The sequence below is a fragment of the Zootoca vivipara genome, chromosome 8, assembly GCF_963506605.1.
Source record: "Zootoca vivipara chromosome 8, rZooViv1.1, whole genome shotgun sequence".
NCBI lineage: Eukaryota > Metazoa > Chordata > Lepidosauria > Squamata > Lacertidae > Zootoca > Zootoca vivipara.
Genome location: NC_083283.1, coordinates 82,079,530 through 82,096,130, shown reverse-complemented (window position 1 = coordinate 82,096,130; position 16,601 = coordinate 82,079,530). Strand labels below are relative to the sequence as shown.

General features: G+C 47.3%; 2 protein-coding genes across 3 annotated transcripts; one reads left to right on the top strand and one right to left on the bottom strand.

Annotated features, from left to right (window-relative positions):
• The first annotated feature begins 512 nt into the window (after positions 1-512).
• Positions 513-7,301, top strand: OVOL2 (ovo like zinc finger 2). The gene is made up of 4 exons (XM_035103361.2): positions 513-891; positions 4,003-4,205; positions 5,529-5,718; positions 6,991-7,301. Exons 1-4 carry the CDS (start codon positions 792-794, stop codon positions 7,299-7,301), a joined length of 804 nt encoding a protein of 267 aa, XP_034959252.1. The 5' UTR covers positions 513-791.
• A 1,107-nt stretch (positions 7,302-8,408) lies between these two features.
• Positions 8,409-16,585, bottom strand: MGME1 (mitochondrial genome maintenance exonuclease 1). 2 transcript variants are annotated; one of them, XM_035103359.2, is made up of 6 exons: positions 16,419-16,585; positions 15,475-15,540; positions 14,237-14,840; positions 12,984-13,203; positions 10,180-10,312; positions 8,409-9,220 (listed from the first exon to the last, which is right to left on the bottom strand). In XM_035103359.2, exons 3-6 carry the CDS (start codon positions 14,760-14,762, stop codon positions 9,074-9,076), a joined length of 1,026 nt encoding a protein of 341 aa, XP_034959250.1. In that variant the 5' UTR covers positions 14,763-14,840; positions 15,475-15,540; positions 16,419-16,585; the 3' UTR covers positions 8,409-9,073. The 2 variants fall into 2 exon arrangements, with proteins under 2 accessions (XP_034959250.1, XP_060134073.1); XM_060278090.1 differs by lacking the exons at positions 15,475-15,540; positions 16,419-16,585 and having other exon boundaries at positions 14,237-15,460.
• Positions 16,586-16,601: the final 16 nt, after the last annotated feature.

The following is a 16,601-nucleotide window of genomic DNA, read 5'->3' as shown; positions in this document are numbered from 1 at the left end:
AAGCAGACAGCAAAAAAACCCCTTAATATAAGTGCCTGGAGCTGCTTGGCTTTGAATGTCAGCCTGTAGTTACTTCCCATGGGTGCACTGCATGTCCACACACACACACAACCTAGCTAGAGGGAAATTCTTGCATGTCCTGCAGAAGCATTCATTATATTAATATGAAATTAGCTAGTGTGTTTGTACATGGCAACCAGATACACATTTAAAGCCCCAAGGGGAGAGCAGCTCAGCGCCCAAATCAGCTTCCAGGACCTTGGAGACACAAGCATGCTGCAACCCCAAGGCTCCACCTGGGTTGGTGGGGAGGGGGGGGGTCTTCGCTGCTGGCAGGAAAGGGGGTGCTTGCTCTTGCTGTGGTGACAGAAATGATCCGGGGAGGGAAGTCTACGGTCCTACGAATCCCCCCTCCTCATTTTCAGACGTTACATTCTTTGCAAACATTCATGCCTAAGGAAGGGCTGGAACAAAGCAGAGCTGCTCCAACCGGTCGGACAGGTAGAGAAGCTTGTTGACACCGTTATGTTTGCAGCACGCATGCTCCCTCCCAAGTTTCCTGGTGGTGCCTTTGCTCATATACACCTTAGGAAAGGGGGTGGGGGTGAAGGGGGGCACCTTCGGCTCCGGCTTTGGGGTCTCTTGCGCTCCGCTGGGCCGGGGTGGGGGTGGGGGGCCGCCAGTAGAAGCCGCGACCCATTGCCAACGCGCCTCACCTGGAACCCCAGGGAAGGGCGGAGTTCCCAGAAAACGGAACGGCCAGGAGGAAAGGTGAAATCGCGGAGCTCATCATGCCCAGAGTCTTTCTGGTGAAGAGGAGGAACCCGCTGCCGGCCAGTCGCAGCTGGGACGAGCTGCCCGACGAAGAGAGAGCCGACACTTATGTCCCAGGTAAGGCGGAGGAAGCAAGCAGCACACCTGGCCTCCCCCCCACACACACACCGCACCTCGGCCTCAGCCTGGCTGCTGCTGGCGAAGGAGGGGAGCCGGGCTCCTCCCGCCGCCCCCAAACCGGTTAGGTTCTTCTCCAGGAGGCCGCAGTGAGTTGTCCCAATCAAACAGCTTGGAAGCCGGATTGAGACCGGCTCTGAATTCTGGCTGCAGGGGACCTAAGCGACGGGCAGTGAAGAAAAGGGAACTCTGCGTATGCTTCGATGCACCTTTGCTACTACTTCGTAGACGCTGGAGCAGAGTACGGCATTTAAAAGTTTCCGCGGCTAAGCCCTGGCATAGCTGCCAAGTTTTCCCTTTTCTCGCGAGGAAGCCTATTCAGCATAAGGGAATTTCCCTTAAAAAAAAGGGAGAACTTGGCAGCTATGAGCCCTGGCAAGAGTTTGGCGGATCTGAAATCGGTTTCTGCAGGAAAACTACAATATAACGTTTTTGGCTTCAGCCCGAACCTCCTTTACCCGGGAGCGAGCCGTACTGAAATCAATAGGAGTTACTTCTGAGTAGACACGCTTCGGAGCAGGCGGGATGGGACGGGAGTTCCGTGCCGGCCAGTCTCCAGAGGGCTGCTCATGAATGCTGTCCCGCCGCCGAGTTCCACGAGGCTCACTTCTGGCCAAGTTAACGCGAATCGGATTGCAGCAGCCCCATCCTAACCGTGTATACTCAGAAGTGAATTCACTCCGAGCCAACATTGTTTGGCTCCAGCTTTTAGTCGCTCGCCCTTTCGACGGATTGCGGTCTCAGGGGCCCTGAGGTCAGGGGGCGGGGCTTCGCCGGCGGCTCTCGGCCGGGAAGGGGCCGCGTGTCACCGTTTCACACCACCAGAGAGAGAGACCGAGCGAGCTTTTAACAAGAACCGCGCGGGAGGGCTGCTAGTCCCGCGCACGCGACTCGAGGACTGCCTTCCCTTCCCCGAAAGGGCAAACGAAACACGTGTCACAACGAGGCGGGAGCTGCGGGCCGGTGCCTCGCCCGGGGCGCACCTGCGCCTCGCGGAGCCTCGTCGAGAGCGGGCGGCTCGGCGGCGGGGGGCGCTTGAGGCGGAGCGCGGTGACCTTTGCGCTCGACGGCGGGCTGAGCGCTCCCGGTTGCAGCGGCGAGGCGAGGCGCCGGGCGGCCACGGGACCCGCCCTGAGATCAAACAGGCCTCGGGAGGGAGCGCCTTTGTTTGCCGCGCCGCCCCCGGGGAGCTGCTGGCCCCTGAAGGCAGGAGGCAGCCCCGCGCTCCAAGTCGTACTGCCCGGTGGTGATCACGAGAAGAGGGAAGTGAATGGCCCCGTGTTTGGAAGATTATTATTTCACTTCCAGTAACTTTCATCTCAAATTACCCCACCCCCACCCCCACCCCCATTCCGAATTCGGAGCATTGCCATTAACTGTAGATTAGGGGAATTCTCCATTTCACTTACAAGCATGAAGACATCAGTTTGCGCTGCTACAGGTGTGCTAGGGTGGTTCTCTCCCTAGCCACGCCTACCAGCTCTAGGGGGCCAAAGGCTCCTCACTCAGCCCCCTCAATATTTGTTTTAAGCAAAAGTCTTCAGGCACCCCTGTACACGTGAGCGATGCAGGTCCAGTGGGCGAACACTCGCCTCCTGTGTTATGTGCATGGTGTCACGGTGTACACAATGCGCACCAATCTTGGGAGCAACCGCGCACCTCTGTTCTTAATGGTTGCTCTACCTGTCGCCACTGCTGGGGATACAGACCTGCCTGCCTGAAGGCACTGCGATTGCCTGCAAGGGATTCTGAAATGTACTCGGAGTCGAGAGTGAATTTCATGCTCTTTATTCAGCTCATAGTCATCAAGGAGAAGAGGAGAAGAAGAATGGCTCTTTTCCCAAAACCATCTGCTTATATACATTATTTACACAATGGGCCTTGCGTGATTGGCTACTTCAGGGCTACACCTGTGGGCCAATTATATTGTGGATTGACTTCTGCCTGCAGCCTGATTGGCTGCTCCTACAGGCCAATCAGGTAGCAGATTCACTTCTGCCAGCCGCCTGATTGGCTGCTCCAGCAGGCCAATCAGGTTGCGGATTCACTTCCACCTGGAGTTGGATTGGGTAGCTCCTGCTGTTTCTGAATCCTATTGTTCTAGGATTCAGCTCAGTACATAACAGATTCCCACATGGTAGGGTTGACGTTGCCAGCCTTGCCAATGGGCCTGGTGCCGGAAGCCAGCACATGCTTGGGGATCCTGACATCTTCCATTCTATGTTCTTGACCAAGCCAGCATAAACATCACTGAGACAGAAGGGCAAACATGCTGGGAATGTAGTCTTGGAAGAGCACGTCTTCGTTTGAAACTGCCCTGCCATGCCCCGAAACTTCCCAATACTGTACAATTTATGGTGTAATAAGATAAAGGCCCACAGTGGATTAAAAAATAATATAAAATTAGAAAATTGTTGTTTAATGTATGGATTAGGTACAATCTTCCCGATACAGCGCATGTGGAAGGCGTTGAAGTGTCACTCCTGACAGTTGATAGTTACCCACAATTCACTTCCATAAAGCAGCGTGCTGGGAGACTTTCATCTTGGTGTTGGACATTAGCATCCCATTCTTCCATACTCTTACGGCCATTGCTTTTTCCTTACCTGATCCTTTTGAGATCCCATTTTTAATAGCCAAATTTTTATATCCCACTAATTTCAACTGCCAATCTCTTATATTTGGAATTTTTTCACTTTTCCAATTATGTGCGATTAGAATTCTGGCGCCTATAGTAGCATATATTAACATACACCTGTCTTTCGCCTTGATTTCTTCACTTGCCATGCTCAGGAGAAAAATCTGGTTCTTTTTTAAATGAGATTTTAACTATCTTTTTTAGCTCCTAATAAACTTCATCCCAAAAATTCCTTATTTTTTTACACCACCACCATTTGGAATATTTAATATGGTTTGATTGGATTGTTAAAGTGGAAAATTTAATAAATAGTATTTTTTTAAAAGTGAATAATTCCAGGAGTACGTTGCAAAAATCATTATGCATATGAATGCTCCCTGTTTCTGTTATTTAACCGTGTGTTAATTCTCCAGGAGAGGTGAAGCATGACCTTCTCAACTATCGCAGTGAAGATAGCTGCAGCTTAGAGAGCAGCAGCAGCAGCAGCAGCAGCAGCAGCAGCAGCAGCAGCAATAAGGACACAGAGGCTGCCAACACCTCGGCTCCTGAATCCACACCAGAAGAGGCGCTTCTGGACTCGGCAGTGAACCGCCCCACAGTCAGATCCAAAATCAAGGTACAGACTGTCCTTGTGAATGAAGGACACAGGTGGTCAGGGAATGTTCCTTCTGTATGACTAGGGGCGGGCTTGTGCGGTTAATCTGACAAAATATTAGATGGCTTTAACATTTCTAGACACCTATAAAGAAGCAACATTTAGACAAGCAGCGCATGTTGAGGGACACACAGCAGCTTGATCTAGCCCAGACACCCCCAGACTTCGGCCCTCCAGATGTTTTGGACTACAATTCCCATCATCCCTGACCACTGGTCCTCTTAGCTAGGAATCATGGGAGTTGTAGGCCAAAAACATCTGGAGGGCCGCAGTTTGGGGGTGCCTGCTCTAGCCAATTCACCTGTCAGTATTGCTCATGCAAGCTTTGAATTTTGAAAATAAGTAACTGTAACTGAAAAATGTCTACTCCTCACTGCTAGTGGAAAGTCACTTTCTTATACAATTACTATTGTTTGACTAGCAGTTGATTCCAGTTTTGGAGCACTAGTCATTGCCTACCATTAATGCATAGAGCAGCTACTCACCCTGTCCTTCCATCAGGTTGGAATGTGATTTGTAGAGCATTGATACAAACCTCAGACATTTGCCAAAACTCAGATCAATGCGGTTGAGGGCCTCTGACCAAGTCAAGGCTACTGCTGGGCAAGACCTCATCTTGGAGCCTTTGATACCGTTGAATGGCCGTTCCCCATCGTATCCTTTCGGATTGTCTTCCTGGGATTAAGAATTGGGAGCACTGTGTGGCTGCTGAGTCCAGGGAGTAGTACTGGGATATTGCTTTTTGTGTCCCTGGCAGTAAGGATCTTGCCTCCATACCCCTACCTCCATGTTATCATCCACACCAAACTTGTGGGAAATTACCAAAATTGTGAGATATAAGAAACCATGTGAGTTAACATTCCAGCAGAGGAGCAGAAGGGGATCACAGAAGTTGTCTGATAAGAAATTACCTTATATTTAAATTACATATTTTTAAATATCTATGTCATTAGCCCAAGGAAATAAGGCAATTGGCAGGCACGTACTGTAGTATGTCAGTTGCAGATTGGCAGATCTAACGTTTTGCAGGCTTGCTCCAGGACAGGCACCCCCAAACTTCGGCCCTCCAGATGTTTTGGACTACAGTTCCCATCCTCCCCAACCACTGGTCCTGTTAGCTAGGGATCATGGGAGTTGTAGGCCAAAGCATCTGGAGGGCCGCAGTTTGGGGATGCCTGCTCCAGGACATACTTTAGTTTAGGCTAGGTAAGATCTGAGGGACCTCACCAGCCCCTCAGTCTGGACCTGTGACTCTTAAGATCCTGTTTTATTTTCCTCTCTTAGTTCACGACCGGCACTTGTGGCGAGGCCTTGTTGTACAATTGTGAGCTATGCGGCAAAGGATTTCGCCTGCAGCGCATGCTGAACCGCCACACCAAGTGTCACAATCAAGTGAAGAGGCACTTGTGCACCTTCTGTGGGAAAGGATTCAATGATACTTTTGATCTGAAAAGACACGTAAGGACACATACAGGTAAGAAATGAGGTGCACTTTCCATTCCTTGGGAATGTCCATAGGAGAATTTGCTCTGTTGGCTGTGCAATTGATTTAAAGCATTTTTCTTCTACTCTTCAGGGGGGGAAAAGAAAAGTTCCCAGAGCAGCTTAGAAATCTCAGTGATAAAACAGATAAGCCCATTTGCTTTTTGCATATGGACACACCAAGTAGCTCCTGGTTAAAAACAGGAGTAGGGGACTTCAGGGCCAGGGCGCAAATGTACGGTAGACCTCCAGACCTCAGTGTCCAACTGTGGAAATTGGCCCAGGCCACATGCTCTTGCTGGCCCTGCTCTGTACCCTTTTCTAGTGATTTTATCCCACTGGATTGTGACAATACTGCTGGCTATGGCCTCTTTCCCCACCCCTGCTCATCTAAGGTTGCTAACAGGCAACTTGCACACTTTTAAGCTGTGCAATCACAGCTTTCTTTATGTGCCTGGTGGATAGGTGGCTGAAATTGCACCAATTAGACACACACAAGGCAGAGTGCTGAAAAGCTCTTCTGGGTTCTGGGAAGGTTTCACATGAGTTCTAAGACCCTCCAGAGCCTGGTAAGCAAGGTGGAAAGCAAGGCTTGCTGCCTTCAGGGAAGTTGGGGTGGTCGCACTGGGGCGGTTTCCGGGGTTGTTCTGACTATACACAATTTTGGCTTTACGAGCAATCCCCCAGAACATAACCCTAGCGCAAGTTGCAAGCCTACTGTATTCCTCTGGAAAGGAGCAGCAAATACTAACACTACTGTGTGTATTCTCTGTTTTGTGTGCATTTCAAATTAAAAAGCAGCGTTCAGCTAATGCAAATACTGCAGTTAATCTTGAGCTCTCCAGCACACATTTCCCCCAAACATTCATATTTTTTCCAATTTTATATAATTATGCATTTTTAAATCAATTTCTAGATTTCCCCTCTAGTTTTGACAGCTTGGGGGGGGGGGGGGAGAAGCTATGCAAGACACTGAAGCCTGGTGCAACTATTATAAATATTACCCAGTTTCTCCCTTAAAAGTATTTTCAAACATATATTTTCAGCTATAAAGGACAGAAGCAAATTTCTGAGTTCTGCAGAAATATTATTTTTGTGGCCTGTACCACGTTCAGCCCTTGCCCCCAAAGAATTACAACATACACATAGCAACAAGAAACATAATCAGCTACAGTTTGCAATGATCAAATCTGTAAATGTATGTAGTGAATGCTGGGAATTATTTTTAGAATGTTCCTTAAAGTTCCTAAAAATTACATTGCAGGAATCCGCCCATACAAATGTGAGATCTGCAACAAAGCCTTTACCCAGCGTTGTTCCCTGGAATCACACCTTAAAAAGATCCACGGAGTGCAGCAACAATATGCTTACAAACAACGAAGAGATAAACTGTATGTCTGTGAAGATTGTGGCTACACAGGCCCAACCCAAGAGGACTTGTACATGCACATCAGTAATATTCATCCTGGAAGTGCTCTTCTGAAGAAAACATCCAAAAAACTTGCAGCTGTTTTGCAAAACAAACCGATCTCTCCAATGGAGATGAGCCCAGAAGAGACGGAGGAGCAACAGTAATACTGCACTGCATTGTAGTGGCCAAATGAGTTGGAAGTTTACAATTGTCTGAAGTCGGGTTGCCAAGTGTCATGATCTGACAAAACGTTTCAGGGTTTTAGTGGCCCTGTTGAAATCTCTAGGGGAAGGGAAGACTGAAATCTCTTAGGTAGGCAGGCAGGCAGGCAAGCTAGCGTCTGTTTGGCTTAAGAGTTTTTTAACTATTCTCACTGTTGGTACACACAGGCCCATTAGATCAAATTCTACCTTTGACCTGTCAGGTGCTGCCTTCAGCCTACATCTGATGTCACTAAACTCTGCTCGTAACCTTGCAGGATTTACCTACTGAGCTGCATTGAACTGAATTCAAAAGGACGACAGCACTCAATCTGGTCTGATCAAACTGTCTAGGTACTTAATTTCTGAACGTGAATAAAATCTCCCCAGTATGGGGCGAACATAGTACAGTACATAGCATAAACTGAATTGTGCTTGGTTCTCTCTCAGCCTTTGTACAAACCTCTAATACGTGCCTTTGATAAAGAAACAGTTACCTACGGCTATAATGTATTTGACCAAAATAACTGTATTTAATTTGAATACAGGTAACTGGCCTAGAATTCAAATAAAATATCTTTGCCAATAACACAATAACCATCATTTGTATTCCCCTCCCCCCAAAGAAAGCAAAGTCTGCTATGAAATATTCCAATAAAGTTATTTATGACTATATTCAAAAGCCTGTTTTGTGTCCAAGCCTGTGGTGGCGCTCCCTCTGTGGTGCCCACCCAGCTCCCATTGTGCTTAGCGGGAAGAGAACGGAGTTATGCTAGCTCAAGGGCTGGTGTCAGAGAGGTGCTTCGGGGGGCATGTCAGGGAACAAAAGGGCTTAGGTGCCTGTGGATCCTCAGTCATGGTAGTGTACGTCCAATGCCCAGCTCCCACACCAGCAGTGGACCTTTCTGCAGGCTTACTGGGGTAGGATGGGGTGGCGTAAGTCCCCTCCCTGCATCAGACTTCCCTCTCTGCTGGTAGGGCAGGACCTCAGATGGCTCTTGGCTAGCTTTGGAATGGCACCCAAATTAGCAATAGATTTAAGTGTGGATTTCCACACAGCTATTGAATCAGAGCTATGTCCTGGGAACACAATGTAATCCGTCTATGCAAACCATTTTTCATTCAGGCAATGTCTTCCTAGAATATATTGTTTGTAGTCAAGTCACCTCAAAATAGCACCTCAACAGTTTGGAGCAAGGCTGGTTTGTGCAATTTCAAATTTAATCTGCTACTTGGAATATGATTCACATCATAAACCTTTCCTGCAGTGGAAATTACAGTGGAATCCCTCTATAGCAGGAGCAGTCCTGACCCCAGGGATGACTGATTTTGGTGTCAAGAATAATTACACCCTGCCTTTTTTTTACAGTAGACCCAGCATAAGATCTCTTCACCATGATGGAGTTGTTAATCACCTGTCATGGATGCAAAGGAGTGGTGGGAGGCACCAGCTGGGGAACCCCCAAGGGAACCCCCAGGGGACTGGGGGTGGGATGACGATGGCTGGTCAGAGGGAGAAGGCACAGCTGTGCTCCCTCCATCAGAGGCCCAGGCAGCCAATTGTACCTCAGCTAAGCAGAATTAACCAGAAGGGAAATTCTGTATGCAACCACGGCTGCCAGAATGAGTAACTCTTAGCTTAATACCACCCACTACCACTCACTGGTAGCATTTAGTTCCTTCATTTGCTTCAAAGTAAAAAAGTCTGCCTTAAAGGGACTTAAATTTAAAAAGGGTCACACAATTCCAAAGTCTTTCTCTTTATATTCTTCGAGGCGAAGCAGCCACTTGTTCCAGTACTGACAGCATAGCTCAGAGTCTATGTAATGTGCATGTGCAGGAGAACCATCTTTGTAGGCGACCACAAGGAGGCCGCAGTCAACCTGAGGGACAAAGCAAGTTCAGCAGAAGTTATGCAAGCGAAATGCTCAGCAAAGTGACTTTTTTGTTCTAGACTTAGTCTTTGACTCTCTACAGCAGGGGTTCCCAAACTAAGGCCCGGGGGCCGGATGTGGCCCAATCGCCTTCTAAATCCGGCCCGCAGACGGTCCGGGAATCAGCATGTTTTTACATGAGTAGAATGTGTCCTTTTATTTGAAATGCATCTCTGGGTTATTTGTGGGGCCTGCCTGGTGTTTTTACATGAGTAGAATGTGTCCTTATATTTAAAATGCATCTCTGGGTTATTTGTGGGGCATAAGAATTCATTCATATATTTTTTCAAAATATAGTCCGGCCCCCCACAAGGTCTGAGGGACAGTGGACCGGCCCCCTGCTGAAAAAGTTTGCTGACCCCTGCTCTACAGAATGAATTTGCTAGACATGCACGTAGAGCTAACACTACAGTGTGGATTGGGCAAGTGAGTGGTAGAGCTCTCTGTGGGTGGAGGAAGCTTTTTCTTCTAGCTCAGTCCTTACTCAGGCAACTTACCTGGCTTCCTTCTGGAGAAGAGCAGGAAGAGGCCTCTTTCCCCCCATGCCCATCACAGAAACTAAGCAAACAAACTACTTTGTCCCAGCTCACCCAAGGTATAGCAACAACACCTTTTTCCCCTTCCCACCCTTCACTGTCCTTATTTTTCTGCTACAGGTAGGTAGCCATGTTGGTCTGGTGTTGGTGTAGTCGAAACAAAATTAAAAAATTCCTTCCAGTAGCACTTTAGAGACCAACTACCAATGGCAAACTAAGTTGGTCTCTAAGGTGCTACTGGAATGAATTTTTTTACTTATTTTTCTGGAATAATAGATTCACCTCCTGAATGAGCATGTGGAAATAAGAGGCTGCAAGTGCAAAAACTTATTTGAATTGTCATGCTACTCAGCAGCTGCCCAGATTACTGACCTGAAAGTTGTAATTGGCATCATGGTTAATGGCTCCTATGTATGCTGCAACCTGGAGTGGATTGTCAAACGTATTCCGAAGAAATGGTTTCACTTTCCCTGATGTCTTCCATTCAATTACACATAATTTCCCTCTGCGTGCCCAAGCGTAAAAAGAAAACACAGTTATGAATCAGCCAGTCAAAATGTTTGTGCTTATGACAGACCCTCCTCCCTGAGGGAGGGGGCTGAGGGCTTGTCCGACACCACGCTCACCAAGAGGCTCCCTGTTGGACAAGTCCACCCCTCTTCTCCAGCTCCCAGTGAGATGAGGCTGCTTCCAGTTGCATAAATTCACCAGCGAAGTTACTCATTGCTGACACAAGTGCTTCTAAAATCAGCACAACATAAGAGAGAGCCCATCCCAGGGCCCAGGTGAAGAGTGGGGACTTGTGCTGATGTCAGGCTTGTGGAAGCTACTCAGCTGCCTGAGGCAGAGGCAGCTCCTTCTCCTCCTGTTTCATTACTTCAACAAAGGTGGCAATTTAGATGTGCCAAAGCTCTCTGGAGCCCCTCTCCTGATAGTCCTTTCATCTGATGATGGGGCTAAGGCAGGGGTCAGCAACCTTTTTCAGCCGTGGGCTGGTCCACCATCCCTCAGACCATGTGGTGGGTCAGACTATATTTTGGAGGGAAAAAATGAACAAATTCCTATGCACCACAAATTACCCACAGATGCATTTTAAATAAAAGCACACATTCTACTCATGTAAAAACACCAAGAAGGCGCCACAAATAACCCAGAGATGCATTTTAAATAAAAACACATATTCTACTCATGTAAAAACATGCCAATTCCCAGACTGTCCATGGGCCGGATTGAGAAGGCAATTGGGCCGCATCGGGCCCACGGGCCTTAGGTTGCCTACCCCTGGGCTAAGGGATGTAGGGTCCTTCAAGAGTGAAGAACTATGGACAAGGTACCCCTGAAGAGTGCATGTACGCAATCTGAAGAGAAATCAGATTTAATGTACCATATTTGTTATGTGTGTGTTTTAATAATTTTTTTTAAAAAAGGTGCTTGTACTGCAGCTTTGCTGCCATGGCAGCAAATACTAGGTAGCTTTACAACAGTAAAATTTAAAAATGTAAAATCTATCAATCCACTACTCTTAAACTATCTCCAAGGCCACCTCATCCAGAATGCCTTGCACTGAGTAAGGTCCCTTTCAAAGAATGAGACATTCTGTGATGGGCACCACTGCAGAGCCATGCAAGAGTGCGGCTCCTGCATTGCTACCTGCCTCCTCTTCATAAAGAGGAAACCCAAAGAACTATGACAGGTAAAGAAATAAATATTTGCTATAAGCTCCAAAATATCTTATGGGTTTAAGCATGCTTTGCTGTCCCTGCTCCTCCTTTCTCCTTAGGTAAAGGTAAAGGGCCCCCTGACCATCAGGTCCAGTCGTGTCCGACTCTGGGGTTGCGGCGCTCATCTCGCTCTATAGGCCGAGGGAGCTGGCGTTTGTCCGCAGACAGCTTCCGGGTCATGTGGCCAGCATGACAAAGCTGCTTCTGGTGAACCAGAGCAGCACATGGAAACGCCGTTTACCTTCCCGCCGGAGCGGTCCCTATTTATCTAATTGCAGTTTGATGTGCTTTCGAACTGCTAGGTGGGCAGGAGCTGGGACTGAGCAACGGGAGCTCACCCCGTTGCGGGGATTCGAACCACCGACCTTCTGATCAGCAAGCTCTAATTCATGATAAATATTGAATGAGAGAAATTTTAGGCAGTTAGGTAAAATAGGTATTTCACCTGACCGTCAATAATCCATAACAACCTAAGCAAACCAGTGTTTGGGTGGGAGAGTGGGGTGGGGGGTAAAATATCTGCTATAGGAAAGGCAGGGGGTGGCTGAAGTTATTCTACTGAGCCAATGAGTCTTATTTATTTGTAAGCTATGGCATGTCCTTTAATTTGTAATTCTAAATGTTATTGTCGAAATGGTAATGTTTTGTTCTCAAAATACAATGTGAGCCATCTCAAACATTTGCAAAAAATGGAAATACATGTTTATAGAAAGGTATCCCTCTGCTTCTGTAGCACAGTTGTGATACTCAAGTTATGGCTGGCTCTGCAGTCAAGCTCCAAATGTGAGCAAGACTGCAAAAGGATGTGAGCATTTCCCCCTCCCCCTCTTAATTGTGAAACACACAGCAAAAACATACAGCCCTCTGACTTCTGCTGGGGTGATGCCACCTTGGGTTGGGAACCAAGGTTTTTCCACATGCCCCGGTATCGTTGGGATACCTTGTTCTATATTTGACTTTTCTTTTAGTTGGAAATTTTACCATTTTAAAAAAGCACAAACCATTTATGCATGAAAGAAATATATGCAAAGGGGTACAAAAGCAAGGTGGCAATGACTATGCAGAATCTCCCTACTATTTTTCTCTGGGTGGCCTATTTTGCTGGTTTAGTAAGCACAAAGCCACCCAATTAATTATTAGGGAAAAGGATGAGCTAATTGAGTCACTTTGGGCAAGCTACTTTCTTTCTTGGCTTCACTCTTGACACAACTCCCAGAGTTTGGGAGAGGATGAATGGGATAAGGTCTCCTGTGTCTCAGTTTGCAGCACAGGGCAGTCATAAATCTAGATACTGTAGTCTTAAACATTTAGGGCACAAGGCACTTGAAGTTAGACACTTTTGTCCCATTGGCTTCAATGGGAAAGCCAAGCATATGCCTAAGTCAACAAGACTCTAAAGCATTTAACATTGTTTGGAACGTTCACGTACAGTATTATGCAAAGTTAGCCTCTCACCGATATTCTGCCACACAATCCACTAGGCCTTGATAATGAAGGGTCTCATGCTGTACCGCACTTTCAAGGACTCTCACTCCAGTAACATGTTGCAGCACATGCTGTACACTTCTTATGTAGCCAGATACATTGGGGTCTTCTTCCTGCTCCACAGAGATTTCTTCACCTAAAAGTAAAGTTTCCATGGCTGCATGGAAGAATTTACCTTGTTGAAATATATCTGCAAAATAAGAAAAAAATAATTATTACTCAAACTTTAGCTTTGCAAGATTAATGCTGTTGACCATTTCACACATATATTGAACATTACTTTATTTTATAACCTGATTACTTAGAACTTGATGACTTGCAGATCAATGTATGAACTGCTTTGACTGAACAGTATCTTGTTCATAGTCATCTACTATATATTTTGATGGCTTGTGAGTTTGTCCACTATACAGAGTATGAAAGTAATAAAAACAAAAATGGGGGAAGACAACTTGTTTTTCCTGAAGCTGACATTGCTGGAAACTCTGCCTAGTAACTGGACTCCTTTTGCTACTGAACTCCACTCCCCACTATGAGTCACAGCTGCAGCTTAAGCTGGAGTTGCAAACTTCTTTGAACAATCACATTGCGACAGCTGCATGCTTGACTGATTATAGATGGTGAATGAACGAAATTTGTGAGCATGCTGTGACCCTTAAATTTCATCCCTTGTTTAGCTTGTATCTGATGCAGTATCTGCTGCTGAAAAGGTTTTAAAGCTGCATCTGTCTTATGTGACCTTAATGTAAAGTTCTTGCAGCAACAACAACAAAAAACCCTTCTGGGTGTGTTATATTTATGCTGTTAGGCTGGGGGTTCAAACAGATGAACTTGCACAGTTGGAAAAGGGGAGGAAAGCGGATGTGTATGAAGTGCTGTCTTGAAACAAATGCACTTCATCCAGGTAGAAAGAGCTCACAGCTTTGATAGCAAAGCACAGAAAGAAAATACAGAGTGGGTGTTGAGCAAAATGAGGTTCCATTTCTGACACTGATTTGACTAACAGATTAAACTTACTGATGTGTGCATTAGTAAAAGCAGTCAAGGCCTCCAGCAGCAGAGGGGTAGGGGAAAGGCAGTGGGTAGTTCTAACATTGCTAATTCTTACTAAACTCAGAACATGAAATCATTGATTAATTCGCCCCCTTTTTTGGGGCGATTTCAATCAACCCACCATAGGATGTTCACACCACACACACATAATGCATTTAGTCATTGCTTACTTTTAGTGTATTCGGCAAAACCCTCTACCCCAAGTTCTAGAATCATCCGCTGTTTCCACTTCTCCAGATAAAAAGCTTGCTCCACAGGCATGGTCTGTTGCAGAACAGCTGTCACACTAGCCAAGTTTTTCCTTTGCAATCTAATTTGCAAAGGCTGTCCTGGAGCAGTTTCCTGAGGCAAAGAGTTCTTATTGGGATTCATTAGAGGACTCCAGTTCCTACAAACTTTTGGTTCATCCGCCTGGTCTGAGTTCTTATATTTCCTTTCTGGTCTATTTAGCATGTTACCTTCTTCAAATACCAATTCAGGTCTTTGAGAACTGTCTTTGTAGGATGTGAGGTAGTTGATCAAATCTCTGTATTTTTCTTGGTCAATGTTTTCATACCGGATGGTTGTTTTCTTCTTCCCATAAAGAGAGCACGAAGCAGTAAGTGATCTAAACCTGAATCCTTCCTGGTTCAACATTCCTCTCAACAACATTGGGACCCTCCAACATTTTCTGTTAATGCAGAGAAATGACATCATACTGCAAGGCAGTATTTACAGAAGGCTGACTCCAGAAGATGTTTCATTGAGAAATGCTTCTACTTTCCCATAATTTTCCTATTAAATATAAAAAGCTTTGATTATTTCCTGTGTGCTGTCATCAGGTCTGCCACTACGACTTCCAGGGTGATACATCAAATATGCTTCAGATAGCAGATTTTGAGGTAACAGTGAAGTGCAGCAAAGTATGACATATTCCAGAAACAATTGCATTTTACCACCAAGAGGGGCACAATTTAATCCTAAAACGTATTGGGCTCTCCAACTACTATCATGTCTTCTTAGTTGCACTGACAATTCTCTCTGCGGCACATTTCCTCAGAAGCAAGTGCAATTAGTATCAGATACAACCCGTTTCCCCCCAAACCTGGGTCTCCAGCTGTTTTCGGACTACAAGTCCCATCATCCCTGACCACGAGTCCTGCTAGCTAGGAATGATGGGAGCTGTAGTGTTTTTCTTTTTTTGGGGGGGGGGAACCCGGAGACCCTAGTTTGGGAAACGGCTATTTTGGAATCCGAACCGGGGGCTTTTCCGTCACCACCCGGTCGCTTTCGCAGCTGAATAAAGCCGGAGCCCTTAAGAGCAGTCGAAATGGGAAGCGGCTGAGGGAAGAAGATGCGTCTAAGCGGCTGGAGTGCAAGACAACTCCTTAAGAGCCACCTGAATAAGAGCCACCTGAATAAGAGCTACCTGAACATCCCGACGGCCTCCTTCAGCCGCTCACCTCACGACGCACGTCACTTCCGTTCGCCTTGTCTGCCGGAAGCGAAGACGGGCGGGAGGAAAAGGAGAAGAGAATGCGAGAGATAGAACATGCTAAATGCTACGCGCGGAAGGATATTCCGGGTTTCAATACACTTCCCCTTCCCTCTCCCCACCCGCCCGACGGGAGGAATCCAGAAGTGAAACATAGTTCCTGTCCTTACTTCGTATGCATTTTTTTATTTGTGTGTGTGCTTCAAGCCATTTTGCATAGTGCGATTTAGTACTGTAAAAGCTTTCTGTGTTGGGAGAATGGGAGTCCTTTTTATGCCGGGAGGGATCTCGGCAAAGCGCCCCCAAACGGCCTCTCCACTGGCATGCCTGGACAGTTCTTCCAATGCCCCGCCACGTAGCCGCTGCGCGATGCGGGTGGCCCTCCCCACACCGGCTTCCCCTGCAGATACAATGTGCCCCCCTTCGCAAGCCGTCTGGTCAGTCAGCTGAGAATCAGAGCTCATCCCCAGCCCTCTGCTCACCTGCAGGGAGTCTGCTCTGGTGTGCTCGTTTGGAGGCCACACCCACCGCTGCCACGTGACTCCTGCGGGGGGTGGTGGTGGTGGTGGTGGTAAAGGTAAAGGGACCCCTGACCATTAGGTCCAGTCGTGACCGACTCTGGGGTTGCGGCGCTCATCTCGCTTTATTGGCCGAGGGAGCCGTAGCGGTACCTATTTCTCTACTTGCACTTAGACGTGCTTTCGAACTGCTAGGTTGGCAGGAGCAGGGACCGAACAACGGGCGCTCACCCCTTCGCGGGAATTCGAACAGCCGCTTCTGGCGAACCAGAGCAGCGCACGGAAACGCCTTTCCTGCGGGGTTAACCAAGGGTTAATGCAACCGTTAGGCTATATGTGTTGCGTGTTGTCTAGGCTTACATCGGGACCTGCTGCCCCGTAGGTCCTGCCATCGGAAGGCGGTCGCCTCAGCTCTCCTCCTGGGCGGGCCGGCGCTGCCCACCATTCCTCTCCATCCCCGGACACGGGACTCAAGGCGGCTTAGTGAGGATAAGATGCACGGGCAGCTGCAAACGGGACTCATTACCCTTTTCTTAGGTCTAG